This window comes from Schistocerca americana, chromosome 6, assembly GCF_021461395.2.
Source record: "Schistocerca americana isolate TAMUIC-IGC-003095 chromosome 6, iqSchAmer2.1, whole genome shotgun sequence".
Lineage (NCBI taxonomy): Eukaryota > Metazoa > Arthropoda > Insecta > Orthoptera > Acrididae > Schistocerca > Schistocerca americana.
In genome coordinates this window covers 158,917,550-158,934,189 of record NC_060124.1, presented here as the reverse complement: position 1 = coordinate 158,934,189, position 16,640 = coordinate 158,917,550, and the positions used below count along the sequence as shown (strand labels likewise).

General features: G+C 49.1%; 1 protein-coding gene across 1 annotated transcript in view; it reads left to right on the top strand.

Annotated features, from left to right (window-relative positions):
* LOC124620025 (translation initiation factor IF-2-like) overlaps positions 1-16,640 on the top strand; it is a 155,676-nt gene that overhangs the window by 11,834 nt on the left and 127,202 nt on the right. Inside the window, exon 2 of the mRNA XM_047146692.1 lies at positions 2,185-2,460. Coding sequence (XP_047002648.1) covers positions 2,185-2,460 — 276 coding nt within the window. The remainder of the gene's footprint in view (positions 1-2,184; positions 2,461-16,640) is intronic.

The window sequence follows — 16,640 nt, the reverse complement described above, 5'->3', positions numbered from 1 at the left end:
ACTGCAATATAGCGAACGCCAATACTGCCAACTAAATAAAAGATTTTAACTACTGAAGACACTAACTTCTGATAGGCATAGTTAGCAAATGAAAGTCATCAATTCATGCTATCCATCTTTCCAAATTTCCTTTTTCTGGCGGACACACTTCCAGATCTTGCTTATAGCAACCTCTCAAAACTCTGGAATCTCTCTCTCCACATCCGCCACTGCTGATGGCTCACCTCCAACTGCACAACGCTAAGCGCTGTTCACATCCAATTACCCAACACTACAATAGCGAATATTCCAACAATGCCAACCAGCCACAGACTGCACACAGCACAGTCAGTGATTTTCATACAGAGCGCTACGTGGCGTTACCAACACAAAAACCTAAACAGCCTACTTTCAGTATACAGCCGGCGGTAGTATCGCGGAACATTGTATAAAAGTGCAGTGCGTTGGCGGACCTGACATTTGTACTCAGGCGATTCATGTTAAAATGTTTCAGACGTGATTATGGCTGCACGACGCGAATTAACGGATCTTGAACGCGGAATGATAGTTGGAGCGCGGCGCATGGGACATTCAATTTCGGACGACTTGACGCCACTTCGGCGACTTGCGCGTCGATGGGGATGAAATGATGATGATTAGGACAACACAACACCCAGTCCATGAGCTAAGAAAACCTCCGAACCAGCCGGGAATCGAACCCGGGCCCTTAGGATTGACTTCCTGTCGCGCTGACCACTCAGCTGATGGGGCGGACATTCAGTTTCGGAAATCGTTGGCGAATTTGATAGTCAGAGATCCACAGTGTGAAAACTGTACCGAGAATAACACTTTTTGAGGCATACCGCTGACCATGGAGAAGGAAGTGGCCAACTGCCTCCCCGTAACGACCGAGGGCAGCGACGTTTGCGTAGAGTTGTCAGTGCCAACACACAAGCAACACTGCGTGAAATAACGGCAGAAATTAATGTGGGAGGTACGAAAAACGTGTCCGTTAGGACAGTGCTGTGAAATCTGGCGTTAATGGGGTATGGCAGTAGACGACCGACGCGAGTGCCTTTGCTAACAGCACGGCATTGCCTGCACCACCTCTGCTGGTCTCGTGACCATATCGTTTGGACCCTAGACGACCGCAAAACCTTGGCTTGGTCACAAGAGTCCCCATATTAGTTGGTAAAAGCTGATGGAGGGGTTTCGAGTGTAGCGCAGACTACAAGAAGCCATGGATCCAAGTTGTCAGCAAGGCACTGTACAACTGGTGGTGGCTTCATAATGGTGTGGGCTGGGTTTACATGGAATGGGCTGGGTCCTCTGGTCCAGCTAAACCTATCATTGACTGAAAAGGTTACGTTCGGCTGCCTGGAGACCATTTGCAGCAAATAACGTTGAAATTTTTGTGGTTCAAATGGCACTAAGCACTATGTGACTTAACATCAGAGGTTATCAGTCCTGTAGACTTAGAACTACTTAAACCTAACTAAGCTAAGGGCATCACACACATCCATGTCCGAGGCAGGATTCGAACCTGCGACCGTAGGAACAGCGTGGTTCCGGACTGAAGGGCCTAGAACCGCTCGGCCACAGCGGCCGGCTGAATTTTTATGGACAGTGCCCAGTGCCACTAGGCCACAATTGTTCTCCATTGGTTTGAAGATCATTTTGGATATTTCGAGCGAATGATACGACCACACATATTACCCGAATCCCCTCGAATGTTCATGGGACTTAATCGAGAGGTCAGTTCGTGCACAACATCCTGCACTGGCAACACTTTCGCAGTTATGGACGGCTGTAGAGGCAGCATGGTTCAGTATTTCTGCAGCGGGACCTCCAACGATTGTTGAGAGCATACCACGCTCGAGATGCTGCTTTACGGAGGGCAAAAGTTGCTGTGACACCATGTTAGGCGGTGTCTCTAGCACCGTCACTAGGTTTGATGGTCTCGGTTTCATTTTTTTTTTTTTCTCAAGATTTATGATTACCCATTGTAGACCGGACGGTAGGTAGCGCAGAGAGGTGACGATCACTAATATGAACCAACAATGCGCAGCCACCAGCCGGACGACCCAGCCACCTAACACACGTACCGACGCCCTATCGTGCGCTGGCCGGCAGCGCTGAGCGTAGTGGGGGCGGCGTCGCAGGTCGGTGGCGGCGGTGGCGCTGGGGGCGGTGGTAATTAATTAGGGCCGCGGCCCTCCGCCCCCGACCAGCACTGCCGTCAGCCGCCAGCCGCCAGCCGCCAGACGCCGCTATTGATGCCGTCTGGCGCGGTGCTGCCGCCGCCACTGCGCACGCGCCGCCTCTGACCCAGTTGCGGCGCCGCGACGCACCGTCTGGCCGCCGGCCTCCGCCATCGCCCCCTCCACCCCCGCGCGGCGCGGCGGCGCGTGCGGCCTCTGCCCCCCGCCCCCGCCCCCGGCGCCGGCACGTGGCGGCGCGGCCTTGGCCCCCGGGCCGGCTGTGCGTACCCTACCTAGGCCGTGCCTAGGCGGCGCCTAGGTCCGCAGCGCTCGCTGCCCCACCAGCCAGCAGCCAGCAGCCGCCTCCCCGGGATTCGTCCGCCACGCGCTCGCTCCCCTACAACAGCGCTCCGCTTTCTCCTTCACAAAACTGACAGTGAAGAGGCGTGTCGTTGCGCCGACTCTGAAAGACTGGTGCGAGTCAAACAGACCAGTACAGTCGTGTTACGACAAAACTGAGCTCCCCTAGGGAGATCTCCTTCATTTTCATCTGTAATGCACAAGCAACAGTATGGTGTGTGGTGGAGGGTACTTCGAGTCTTCCACTCACAAATGGTAGGTTGCCACTTACGGTACACTTCGGCATTGACTATGAACTCAAATTATAGCGTCGTGGTTATTACACGATATATCAGGGGGTACCAATATCCCTCAAGACTACCTTAATATTCGAAAGTATTTTATTTGCGTATCGAGTTTATGTCCAGCGGCGATTTAGTGAAGAGCGCTGCGTTCTCAGCAGTCGGTTTGAAGCTTGTTGTGAATGCAATTCTGCAAAATGTCCTTTTCAATCGAACAAAAACTGTTTATCGTTGTAACTTTTTTGACATAAATCCTTTAAAACGAGCTGCTCCTGCAAAAAGTGTTGCGCTGAAATTGATCACTAAATTTATAGCCACAGATTCAGTTGCTAACGCCGATGGTAGCCGTGTAAAAAAAGTTTGTTTACGGTAAAATACTGAACGCGTTCACGAGACTAATGATAAGAAGTCCACGGAAATCAACTAGACGTTAATCCTCCCAACGAATCATCAAATGAACATGTTTAAGCTGTTACATAAGCGAGCATACAAAGTAAGAGTGAAACTAACATTACAACCTACGGATTACGCACAACGACAACAACAAAAAATTGCTCTGATCACTATGGGACTCAACTGCTGGGCTCATTAGTCCCCTAGAACTTAGAACTAGTTAAACCTAACTAACCTAAGGACATCACAAACATCCATGCCCGAGGCAGGATTCGAACCTGCGACCGTAGCGGTCTTGCGGTTCCAGACTGCAGCGCCTTTAACCGCACGGCCACTTCGGCCGGCACAACGACAACACTTCTGCGAATATCGCTGATGGATATCTAGATCCAAATCTTTACTTCAATTCAGACGAAGGACGGTTTCACCTTAGCGAGTACGTGAAACAAGAAACACGCGCTATTGGTCTACAGACAGTCCTAGGGAATGCTTTTAGTTGCCTCCGCCTGATGTAAAAGTAGTCATTTCAGGCCATCGGACTGTAGGCCCCGTTTTCTATAAGAACACCATGACCTGTCTCGTGTATATAACGAAATTATTGCAAACGGAAGAGCAAGATGGCTCAACGGTGCAGACTTCACGGTTTCCAATCTCATACGCTCATGAAGCTTTCAGTGAAGAACGTACAGCTTTCGCTGGTTTATAGTCTTCCATATCGCCCGAACTCTCTGTGGTTTTTATTTCTACACTAATTTAAAGGGTAAATTCTATGGTAACAACCCGTATATAATTGAAGAGAGGAAAGCAAACATTCTCACTGCGATTGAGGAAACCACACCAGATGAACTGACAAAAGTTTCCTGTAACATATTATGATGTGCTGTGTTTCTATCAAAGTACATGGAGAACATTTTCAGGACCTTCTGTGAACTAAGGACCTTATGAATATCCAGTACGTTGTCTTCTTAACAATAATTTACTACTCTGTATTCTGTAATTGAAATAAACGAATGAACTGTCTGTATGTTGTTGTAAGACATGCGACCTCTTTTATTTTGGCCACCATGTAGAAGAAGAAACGTGAGTCGACAGGGAAGAGACAGGAGATCTATTAATATTAGAGTCAAAATTTAAAAAAAGGTTTGTACAACTCAAGATCAAATAAGTCTGAAGTGATAGGTAACATGTTGTTGTTGTGGTCTTCAGTCCTGAGACTGGTTTGATGCAGCTCTCCATGCTACTCTATCCTGTGCAAGCTTCTTCATCTCCCAGTACCTACTGCAACCTACATCCTTCTGAATAGGTAACATACCATCGGAATTTGTAAAGCCATTGGGGGAAGTGGTAACTCTCGATAGTTGTAGATTGTATGAGACTGGTGACATGCCATTAGACTTTCGGTGAAACGTTATCCACACAATTCCGTAGATAGCATGAGCCGACAACAGCGAGGATTATCGCACAATCAGTTTAAGAGCTCAGGCATCCAAGTTGCTGACAAGAGTAATGTACATAAGAATGGAACAGAAAACGGAGCATCTGTTAGATGGCGACTAGTATGACTTTATGAAGGATAGTGGCACCACAGGGGCAAATCTGACGTTGTGGTTAATAATGGAGGATAAACTAAAGAACAATGAAGACACTTTCATGGAATTTGTCGACCTGCAAAAACCCTTCCATAATGTAAAATGGCACTAGACGTTCGAAATTCTGACAAAAACAGGAGCAAGCTACAGGGACGCACGAGTACTATACAGCATGTAGAAGAACCGAGGTGGAACAGTAAGGGAGGAAAATTAAGAACGAAGTGTTTGGATTTAAAATAGCGTAAGATAGGGATGCAGTCTTTCGCCACTACCGTTTACTCTAAAACCAAAGCAGCAATGACGGAAATGAAAGAAAGTTTCAAGAGTGGGATTAAAATTCAAAGTGAAATGTTACCAATGATAAGATTCACTAATGACATTGCTATCGTCAGTGAGAGTGGAGAATAATTATAGGATCTGTTTTATGGAATGAAAAGGCTAATGCGTACAGAATAAGGGTTGAGAGTAAATCGAAGAAAGACGAAAGTACTGAGAAGCAGCAGAAATGAGAACAGCGAGAAACTTAACATCAGGATTGGGATCACGAAGTAGATGAAGTTAAGGAATTCACCTACCTTGCCAGGAAACTAGCGGATCATTAGACGGAGCACGGAGAACATAAAAAGCATACTAGCAAGGGCGTTCCTAATGACGTCAACCATAGGCGTTAATTTGAGGAAGAAATTTCTGAGAATGTAAGTCTGGAGTACGGTAGTGAAACATGGACTGTGGGAAAACTGGAACAGAAGGGAATGGAACCATTTGAAATGCGGTGCTACAGAAGAATGTTGAAAATGAGCTGGATTGATAAGGTAAGAAATGAGGAGATTCTCGGCAGAAACTGCGAGGGAAGGAATATATGGAAAACTCTGACAAGACGAAGGGACAGGATGGTAGGATACGTGTTACATCAGGGAATGACTTGGTTGGTTGTTTCGGGGAAGGAGACCAGACAGCGAGGTCATCGGTCTCATAGGATTAGGGAAGGACGGGGAAGGAAGTCGGCCGTGCCCTTTGAAAGGAACGATCCCGGCATTTGCCTGGAGCGATTTAGGGAAATCGCGGAAAACCTAAATCAGGATGGCCGGACGCGGGATTGAACCGTCGTCCTCCCGAATGCGAGTCCAGTGTCTAACCACTGCGCCACCTCGCTCGGTCAGGGAATGACTTCCGTGGTACTGGAGGGATCTGTACAAGATCGAAAGAGTAGAGGAAGACAGAGATTGGAATACATCCAGAAAATAATAGTCAACGTAGATTGCAAGTGCTTCTCTGAGCCGGCCGCGGTGGTCTCGCGGTTAAGGCGCTCAGTCCGGAACCGCGCGACTGCTACGGTCGCAGGTTCGAATCCTGCCTCGGGCATGGATGTGTGTGATGTCTTTGGGTTAGTTAATTTTAAGTAGTTCTAAGTTCTAGGGGACTGATGACCACAGAAGTTAAGTCCCATAGTGCTCAGAGCCATTTGAACCATTTTGCTTCTCTGAGATGAAGAGGTTGGCACAGGAGAGGAATTCGTGGCGGGCCGCATCAAACCAGTCAGAAGCTTGACGAGTAAAAAAAAAAGGAAAAAAAAAGAAAGGTTCGTCACCCGCAGAGTTCCTCGACTTGAGCTGTGGATCATCCACCGCATGCTGACGGATTCTTCTTGAGAGACACGGTGTTCCTCCTTCTGCTCCTGGATCAGCAGCCTAGGAGCCTCGGGACCAACTTGGATAAACTACTCTGGAAATGTTTCGATAGCCACCTCTGTGTTGGAGGGCGTAGTATGTTTGATTACGAATTTCGAAACGTGCCCTCTCGTTTTTTGTGAGTGAATCTCCCGAGCAAGACAGTCTTTCTTGTGATGTCTGTCCTGAAGGTTGCTGACCACTGCTGCGGGGTTCTCACGTTGGCTCAACAAATCCATAAGTAATCGAGCAGATCTTGGTGTGATCTTTTCTGTTTCTTCCGTTAATTCAACTTGGTAACAGTCCTAGAACAACAAACAAAACTCAAGTATTCTTCCATTAATTCAACTTGGAAACAGTCCTAGAATAACAAACAAAACTCAAGTATTCTTCTAGCAAGGTGACAATCGATGTGTCTCCTCCACATCACTCGCTCACCTTACATTTTTAATACCTAAGCACGCAGTTTGCATATGGTTTTGCGGAGTCATTCTAAACATTTCTAGTTATCCAGAATGAGATTTTCACTCTGCAGCGGAGTGTGCGCTGATATGAAACTTCCTGGCAGATTAAAACTGTGTGCCCGACCGAGACTCGAACTCGGGACCATTGCCTTTCGCGGGCAAGCGCTCTATCAACTGAGCTACCCAAGCACGACTCACGCCCCGTCCTCACAGCTTTACTTCTGCCAGTATCTCGTCCCCTACCATTCAAACTTTACAGAAGCTCTCCTGCGAACCTTGCAGATCTAGCACTCCTGAAAGAAAGGATATTGCGGAGACATGGCCGAGCCACAGCCTGGGGGATGTTTCCAGAATGAGATTTTCACTCTGCAGCGGAGTGTGCGCTGATATGAAACTTCCTGGCAGATTAAAACTGTGTGCCGGACCGAGACTCGAACTCGGGACCTTAGCCTTTCGCGGGCAAGTGCTCTACCAACTCAGCTACCCAAGCACGACTCACGTCCCGTCCTCACAGCTTTACTTCTGCCAGTACCTCGTTCCCTACCTTCCAAACTTTACACAAGCTCTCCTGCAAACCTTGTAGCAGAAGAAAATAATTTAGATAGTGTCGGTTTCTGTGACTGAGCCACAACGAGAGAACGGCCGAGTCGGGGCGGCTTATAGCGGCCTCCCCGTGTGGCCCTAGAGAAAGCCAGCGACGCGCCGCTCCCGGCGGGCGGCAGCCTTTGTACAGGGCGGGGGTGGGGTGGCGCCCTCGTCCAGTACCGTAAAACTGAAAGCTGCGATTTCTCCACTACTTGTAAAGCTGGCTCAGACTTAATACTAACACAAAAGACGCGCCTGCCGGCCGCGGTGGTCTAGCGGTTCAGGCGCTCAGTCCGGAACCGCGCGACTGCTACGGTCGCAGGTTCGAATCCTGCCTCGGGCATGGATGTGTGTGATGTCCTTAGGTTAGTTAGGTTTAAGTAGTTCTAAGTTCTAGGGGACTTATGACCTAAGATGTTGAGTCCCATAGTGCTCAGAGCCATTTTGATGTCGGAGATTTGATGTTTTACCGGATTCCTGATATTCACGGTACACTCGTGAAATGGTCGTACGGGAAAGTGCCCGCTTCATCGCCTCCTCGGAGGACCTGTGTCCCATCGCTCGTGCGCCGACTGTAATACCGCTTTCAAACTCACTTAAATCTTAATAACCTAGCATTGAAGCGGCAGTAACCGATCTAATTACTGCGACAGTCACTTGTTGTCTTATATAGGCGTTACTGACCGGGGTGCCGTATTCTGCCTGTTTATACAGGGTGGAGAAAAATTGTGTAACGAAATTTTAACCCCGGACAGCTGATGCCAGTAGGGACCCAAATTACTAATACTGTGTACGCCGACAACGCACCATTTTTAAACTACGGCAACTTTGCGCCACACGCTCCGATTGGCTGTGGGAGTGTCCTGTTGCTGTTCGTCGGTTGGTGGGGAGCGCTATGTTTGTCGGTTCACACATACAAACCTCCCTCGCCCCCTCATTGCCATTGCCCAACGTCATAAGCACAAGTGTCGGATATGTCTTGCTATTTGTCTCCACCTCACGTCAGAGGCAATTCACAAGTAAGCTTCGCTTAGGAGCACACACACGTCACCTGCGATTTAGTCATATAGTAAGCATGGCGGCACAATGTTCGTTTGATGAACAACGAGATATGGTTTTTATTTATGGTCTAGCCAAAAGAAATGCGCATGAAGCTCGACGGTTGTATGACGAACGGTACCTAGCAAGAAGCCACCCACACCCGCAAACGTTTACAGCAATTCACCAGCGACTTGGCGAAATAGGCTCGTTGGCGGTACATCATGGTTATGCTGGAAGACCTCGAACGCGACGGGATGCTGCGTTTGAAGAGACTGTTCTCAAGTGCTTCGAGGAATATGGCAAGTACTCGAGCGGTTGGATACGACATGGGGGATCACTCATCGGCTAGTCTGGGGGGTTTTGAGGGATGACAGTATCAATTTAGTTTCCACTCTGTCCAAGACCTAAATCCTGTGCTATGAACACATCCTAGGGTTTTGCCGGTGATTTCTGCGACGTGTTGCATGAGATACGAACTTCCCCGCCACTGTGTTGTTTACCGACTAGTGCACCTTCCATCGGGATGGCCACTACAAAACTCGAAACGTTCACTGCTGGGCAAGAGGAAATCTTCACGTCACGTACGTCCACGGCCACCAGGAACGATTTTCGGTCAGCATTTGGCAGGCATTGTGGGTGACGATCTGAGTGGGCTGGTCCGTCTACCTCCTCGACTTACCGAGGCAAATTACCTTCAATTTTTTCAAGAAGCTCTACCTGGCCAGCCGGTCGTGGTGGCGGAGCAGTTCTAGGCGCTTCAGTCTTGAACCGCGCGACCGCTACGGGCGCAGGTTCGCATCCTGCCTCGGGCACGGATGTGTGTGATGTCCTTAGGTTAAGTAATGTTTAAATAGTTCTAAGTTCTCTAAAACTGATGACCTCAGATGTTAAGTCCCATGGTGCTCAGAGCCATTTTCTACCTGGCCTGCTGGAAGGTGTTCCCCTGGACATACGGCTACGCATGTGGTTGCAGCGTAATGGGACGCCCGCACATAACAGTCGTACTGTGCGCGGATATTTAAATGAATTCGACGGCCGGGTAATTGGCAGAGGTGCTCCTAGGACATTGCCCCCGCGATCACCAGACCTCACGCCACCGGACTTTTTCCTTTGGAGACTCTTCAAGGTTCTAGTTCACCCATCCGGACGCGAACAACCTAGAAACGAAGAGGAATTAATGGATCGCATTCAGCATGCCGCTAATCACTCTGGCAATACCAGGAATCTTTGACAGAGTTCGGCACACCGTTCGACTTTATCAAGCTTGTGCCGCGTCAGAGGATCGTCAGTTGGAGCACCTGCTTTAAGTAAACAATGTCCTAGCTGCAAATATGGCCATTTTCAGGGCCGACACAATTTGTAAAAGACTTTCCGTACTCCAACTGACAGCTGTTGGCGGGTTTGTTCCCGGTAAGTCTTATCATGAAACTACAATGGATGTGTTGGGACCCCGCGGATTCGCTCCCAGGCCCCCAGAGTGGCAGGCTGGCGCGATACCAATGAGCGTGCGGGCCCCTTTCGATACATCGCGTTCTCCGGCAGGCAAAGCATTCGCGGTCATGTGTTGTCCAGAGCATCCGGCAACAGGGCAATCCCGCGGCCAATCTGAATGCGTGACACCAAGTTCCCGTAGTTTAAAAATGGTGCGACGTCGACCTGCACAACATTAGTAATTTTGGTTCATACTGGCAACAACTATCCAGGGTTAAAATTTCGTGACACAATTTTTCTCCACCCTGTATCTATCTGTATTTGAAAATGCACGCCTAGACCAGTTTCTTTAGAGCTTCAGTGTATTTATTGTTACAGTGTTACACTGGTAGCACGTATGTGCGTGTGTGGAGAGGACCGAAGTCTCCACAGATGGCAGACCAATTACACTCCTGGAAATTGAAATAAGAACACCGTGAATTCATTGTCCCAGGAAGGGGAAACTTTATTGACACATTCCTGGGGTCAGATATATCACATGATCACACTGACAGAACCACAGGCACATAGACACAGGCAACAGAGCATGCACAATATTGGCACTAGTACAGTGTATATCCACCTTTCGCAGCAATGCAGGCTGCTATTCTCCCATGGAGACGATCGTAGAGATGCTGGATGTAGTCCTGTGGAACGGCTTGCCATGCCATTTCCACCTGGCGCCTCAGTTGGACCAGCGTTCGTGCTGGACGTGCAGACCGCGTGAGACGACGCTTCATCCAGTCCCAAACATGCTCAATGGGGGACAGATCCGGAGATCTTGCTGGTCAGGGTAGTTGACTTACACCTTCTAGAGCACGTTGGGTGGCACGGGATACATGCGGACGTGCATTGTCCTGTGGGAACAGCAAGTTCCCTTGCCGGTCTAGAAATGGTAGAACGATGGGTTCGATGACGGTTTGGATGTACCGTGCACTATTCAGTGTCCCCTCGACGATCACCAGTGGTGTACGGCCAGTATAGGAGATCGCTCCCCACACCATGATGCCGGGTGTTGGCCCTGTGTGCCTCGGTCGTATGCAGTCCTGATTGTGGCGCTCACCTGCACGGCGCCAAACACGCATACGACCATCATTGGCACCAAGGCAGAAGCGACTCTCATCGCTGAAGACGACACGTCTCCATTCGTCCCTCCATTCACGCCTGTCGCGACACCACTGGAGGCGGGCTGCACGATGTTGGGGCGTGAGCGGAAGACGGCCTAACGGTGTGCGGGACCGTAGCCCAGCATCATGGAGACGGTTGCGAATGGTCCTCGCCGATACCCCAGGAGCAACAGTGTCCCTAATTTGCTGGGAAGTGGCGGTGCGGTCCCCTACGGCACTGCGTAGGATCCTACGGTCTTGGCGTGCATCCGTGCGTCGTTGCGGTCCGGTCCCAGGTCGACGGGCACGTGCACCTTCCGCCGACCACTGGCGACAACATCGATGTACTGTGGAGACCTCACGCCCCACGTGTTGAGCAATTCGGCGGTACGTCCACCCGGCCTCCCGCATGCCCACTATACGCCCTCGCTCAAAGTCCGTCAACTGCACATACGGTTCACGTCCACGCTGTCGCGGCATGCTACCAGTGTTAAAGACTGCGATGGAGCTCCGTATGCCACGGCAAACTGGCTGACACTGACGGCGGCGGCGCACAAATGCTGCGCAGCTAGCGCCATTCGACGGCCAACACCGCGGTTCCTGGTGTGTCCGCTGTGCCGTGCGTGTGATCATTGCTTGTACAGCCCTCTCGCAGTGTCCGGAGCAAGTATGGTGGGTCTGACACACCGGTGTCAATGTGTTCTTTTTTCCATTTCCAGGAGTGTATTACACTTAACATGTGTAACATGTCGCCCTGATTACTTAAGGGTATTCAAAATAACAAGTTATGTAAACTGGACAGAAAAGAATCTCTGACCACTGGAGATACAAAGACGTGACAAAAGTTATATCTAATTCTAATTCCAACTCTAATATCGGTATTTTGCAGCAACTCGACGTATCATGCGCTCGACAAGTCGTAGGAAGTCACCCTGCGGTAATACTGAGCCATGCAAAGTGTTGTCGATGCAGGATTTCGTGCACCAACTGAACTCTCTAACATGTTCCATTAGCTGTGGCCCAGTGACGCGGTGCATTGTCCATAAAAATTCCATCTTTGTTTGGGAACATGAAGTCCGTGAATGGCTGAAAATGGTCTCGAGGTAGCCGACCATAACAATTTCCAGGCAGTGATCTGTTCAGTTGGACCGGAGGACTCCGTTCATTTCATGTAGACACAGCCCACACCATTATGCAGCCACCACTAGCTTGTACAATGCCTTGTTGACAATTTAGATCCATGGCTTCGTCGAGTGTGCGCCACACACGTACTGTACCATCAACTCTTACCAACTGAAACCGAGACTCTTGTGACCAGGCCACGTTTTTCTAGTAGCCTAGGGTCCGACTGATACAGTCACGAAACCAGGAGAGGCGCCACACACGTGCTGTTAGCAAAAACACTAGCGTCAGTCGTTGGCTGACATAGCCCATTAACGCCACACGGATACGTTCGTCGTGCGTCCCATGTTGATTTCTAAGATCATTTCATGAATTGTTGCTTGTCTCTCAGCACTCACAACTCTATGCTGCTCTCAGTCGTTAAGTAAAGGCCGTGGTGAGAGGTAATGCCTCAGATTTGGTAGGTTCGGCACACTCTTGTCACTGTGTATCTCGGAATACCGAATTCGCTAACGATTTCCGAATTGGAATGTCCCATGGGTCTAGCTCCAACTACCATTCCGCCGTCAGAATCTGTTAATTCCAGTCGCGCGGCCTTAATCACATCGGAAACCATTACACACGAATCACCTGAGTACAAATGACAGCTCCACTAATGCACTACTCATTTATACCTTCTGTAAGCGATACTACCGTCATCTGTACAGGGTTATTACAAATGATTGAAGCGATTTCACAGCTCCACAATAACTTTATTATTTGAGATATTTTCACAATGCTTTGCACACACATACAAAAACTCAAAAAGTTTTTTTAGGCATTCACAAATGTTCGATATGTGCCCCTTTAGTGATCCGGCAGACATCAAGCCGACAATCAAGTTCCGCCAACACTCTGCGCAGCATGTCCCCATCAATGAGTTCGAAAGCATCGTCGATTCGAGCTCGCAGTTCTGGTACGTTTCTTGGTAGAGGAGGTTTAAACACTGAATCTTTCACATAACCCCGCAGAAAGAAATCGCATGGGGTTAAGTCGGGAGAGCGTGGAGGCCATGACATGAATTGCTGATCGTGATCTCCACCACGACCGATCCATCGGTTTTCCAATCTCCTGTTTAAGAAATGCCGAACATCATGATGGAAGTGCGGTGGAGCACCATCCTGTTGAAAGATGAAGTCGGCGCTGTCGGTCTCCAGTTGTGGCATGAGCCAATTTTCCAGCATGTCCAGATACACGTGTCCTGTAATGTTTTTTTCGCAGAAGAAAAAGGGGCCGTAAACTTGAAACTGTGAGATTGCACAAAACACGTTAACTTTTGGTGAATTGCGAATTTGCTGCACGAATGCGTGAGGATTCTCTACCGCCCAGATTCGCACATTGTGTCTGTTCACTTCACCGTTAAGAAAAAATGTTGCTTCATCACTGAAAACAAGTTTCGCACTGAACGCATCCTCTTCCATGAGCTGTTGCAACCGCGCCGAAAATTCAAAGCGTTTGACTTTGTCATCGGGTGTCAGGGCTTGTAGCAATTGTAAACGGTAAGGCTTCTGCTTTAGCCCTTTCCGTAAGATTTTCCAAACCGTCGGCTGTGGTACGTTTAGCTCCCTGCTTGCTTTATTCGTCGACTTCCGCGGCCTACGCGTGAAACTTGCCCGCACGCGTTCAACCGTTTCTTCGCTCACTGCAGGCCGATCCGTTGATTTCCCCTTACAGAGGCATCCAGAAGCTTTAAACTGCGCATACCATCGCCGAATGGAGTTAGCAGTTGGTGGATGTTTGTTGAACTTCGACCTGAAGTGTCGTTGCACTGTTATGACTGACTGATGTGAGTGCATTTCAAGCACGACATACGCTTTCTTGGGTCCTGTCGCCATTTTGTCTCACTGCGCTCTCGAGCGCTCTGGCGGCAGAAACCTAAAGTGCGGCTTCAGCCGAACAAAACTTTATGAGTTTTTCTACGTATCTGTAGTGTGTCGTGACCATATGTCAATGAATGGAGCTACAGTGAATTTATGAAATCGCTTCAATCATTTGTAATAGCCCTGTATTTCAGTTTATCGCTTCCCACCACTTTTGTCACCTCAGTGCAAAACGTTATGACTACTGACCACCACGAGGCTGAGTGCCTCCTGGTGGTCTTGCGAGCACGTGACGCAGTAAGGGACGCACCAAGGAAAGAATGTAATCAGAAGAGAGACGAATGGGCAGCCATTATAACGGAGATACGGGCCGCAAATGCGGAAATCCACTGATATAAGCGATTTCGACAAAGGGCACATTGTTGTGGCGCTGCGTCTGGAATCTTTGAAACTGCGAAGCTGGTCGCCTATTGGCGCACTGCTGCCGTGAGCACCTGTGGAAAGTGGTTGAAGGATGGTGGAATACCGAGTAGGCCGTGTGGTACTGGATGACCACGTCTCATCAGAAAGCGTAGATGTCGGAGGATGCCCCACTGTATAATCCAGGATAGGCAGCTATCTGTGGCAGACATGACTACAGAGTACAATGCTGGTGCAGACAAGTGTTTCGGAGCACACCACTCAAAGGCCGTTGTTGAAAATGGAGCTTCACATCACACGGCCCTAAGTGTTTCTATGTTGACCCAACTACAAGGCCTCTCTCCTGATAGGTGTGCTCGATCCATCGCCCGCTACCGATCTTCTCGCAACCTCTTTGCCGACCTCTGTGCTGGTGACAGCTTACGCCAGCCCTGTCAGTCACAATCTCAGTCTGCCACTATTCTAGTTGGCATTTGTCAGTTCACGTCACCGGCTACGAGAGTGTAGAGTTTATAGCGGGACTTGTACTTCACCAGCAGTGCGGCTAATGTGAACAGTTACGGACAATCTTGTACCACGACTATGGACTAGCTTAAAGATGAGTAGCTTTCTGTTCTGGAATATAGAGAACCCTGTTAATACATGTATGCAGTTGTGTTGTAGAAAGAGGATACCGGCCACCTAATAACATCCTTTGCCTTGCTTCCCCTGGTGCAACACTCTACAGTGGCAATGACGACACAAAAGTTACAATGAGCATGAACGTCAACCTCAGTGACATCCAATTGTCAGCTATAGACCTCTAGGAGAACTTTTACTACCACGTGGACCTAAGAGATAACCCAATGAAAACTTAAAATACAAGAGAAGAATCATTCTACGCTTGGGACACCTATAAGATATGAAACTTCCTGGCAGATTAAAACTGTGTGCCGGACCGAGACTCGAACTCGGGACCTTTGCCTTTCTCGGGCAAGTGCACACTCCGCTGCAGAGTGAAAATCTCATCCTGGAAACATCCCCCAGGCTGTGGCTAAGCCATGTCTCCGCAATATCCTTTCTTTCAGGAGTGCTAGTTCTGCAAGGTTCGCAGGAGAGCGTCTGTAAAGTTTGGAAGGTAGGAGACGAGGTACTGGCAGAAGTAAAGCTGTGCGGACAGGGCGTGAGTCGTGCTTGGGTAGCTCAGTCGGTAGAGCACTTGCCCGCGAATGGCAAAGGTCCCGAGTTCGAGTCTCGGTCCGGCACACAGTTTTAATCTGCCAGGAAGTTTCATATCGGCGCATACTCCGCTGCAGAGTGAAAATCGCATTCTGGAGACCTGTAAGATATGGCTGGAAGTCAACGTAATTTTGCACAGATGCGCCATCCATGGGTATATAAATGATAATAGTTGCACTTATCTTGCTCCATTAGAATGGAGGGTCACCAGAATGACTTCGTGTTGATCGTGTTTGTGACCAGTCCTGGTAGGCTGTGTAAAGACTGTGAACAGAGTCAGGTGTTGAGTGATCATTGAAGGACACAGAGATGCTGAGCATTCATATGAGACAGCTTTATCAGCACCTGACAGAGGTGGAAAGGGGCCTCATTGACCAGCTGGTCGAACTGTTAAGTATCCAGATTTGTGGGGCATTCAGATGTGATGGTGACTCAGTGTAGGACTGCATGGAAAAGTAAAGGCAGGCGTACTCTTCGTCAAGGCTCCAGTCGCCCATGTATGACCACCAGAAGGGAGAATCCCCATACCGTGCATCAAATACACCTTAACCCCTCCACATTTGCGCCTGTCATCCGACAACAAGTACTGGAGTCTGTGCAACATTCTGTGTGATCCCACATCACTGGTCAGAGACTAGCAGCAACTGGTCTAGGGAATTACTACCTATGAGGCTGCAGTTAACACCACCGCCCAAACAGCTCCGTTTGGCGTGGTGCCATGACTGGGAAGCATGGACTGCTGATGAATGGTGACAGATCGTGTAAATGCGTGACTAGCAGTTCTGCACTCCCTCTGATGGCTATCGTCGGCGGGTATGGTGGCAATATGGGGAGAGATCCCGTTCTTCCAATGTTTTGAAGAGACACAGCAGCATTATTCCAGGC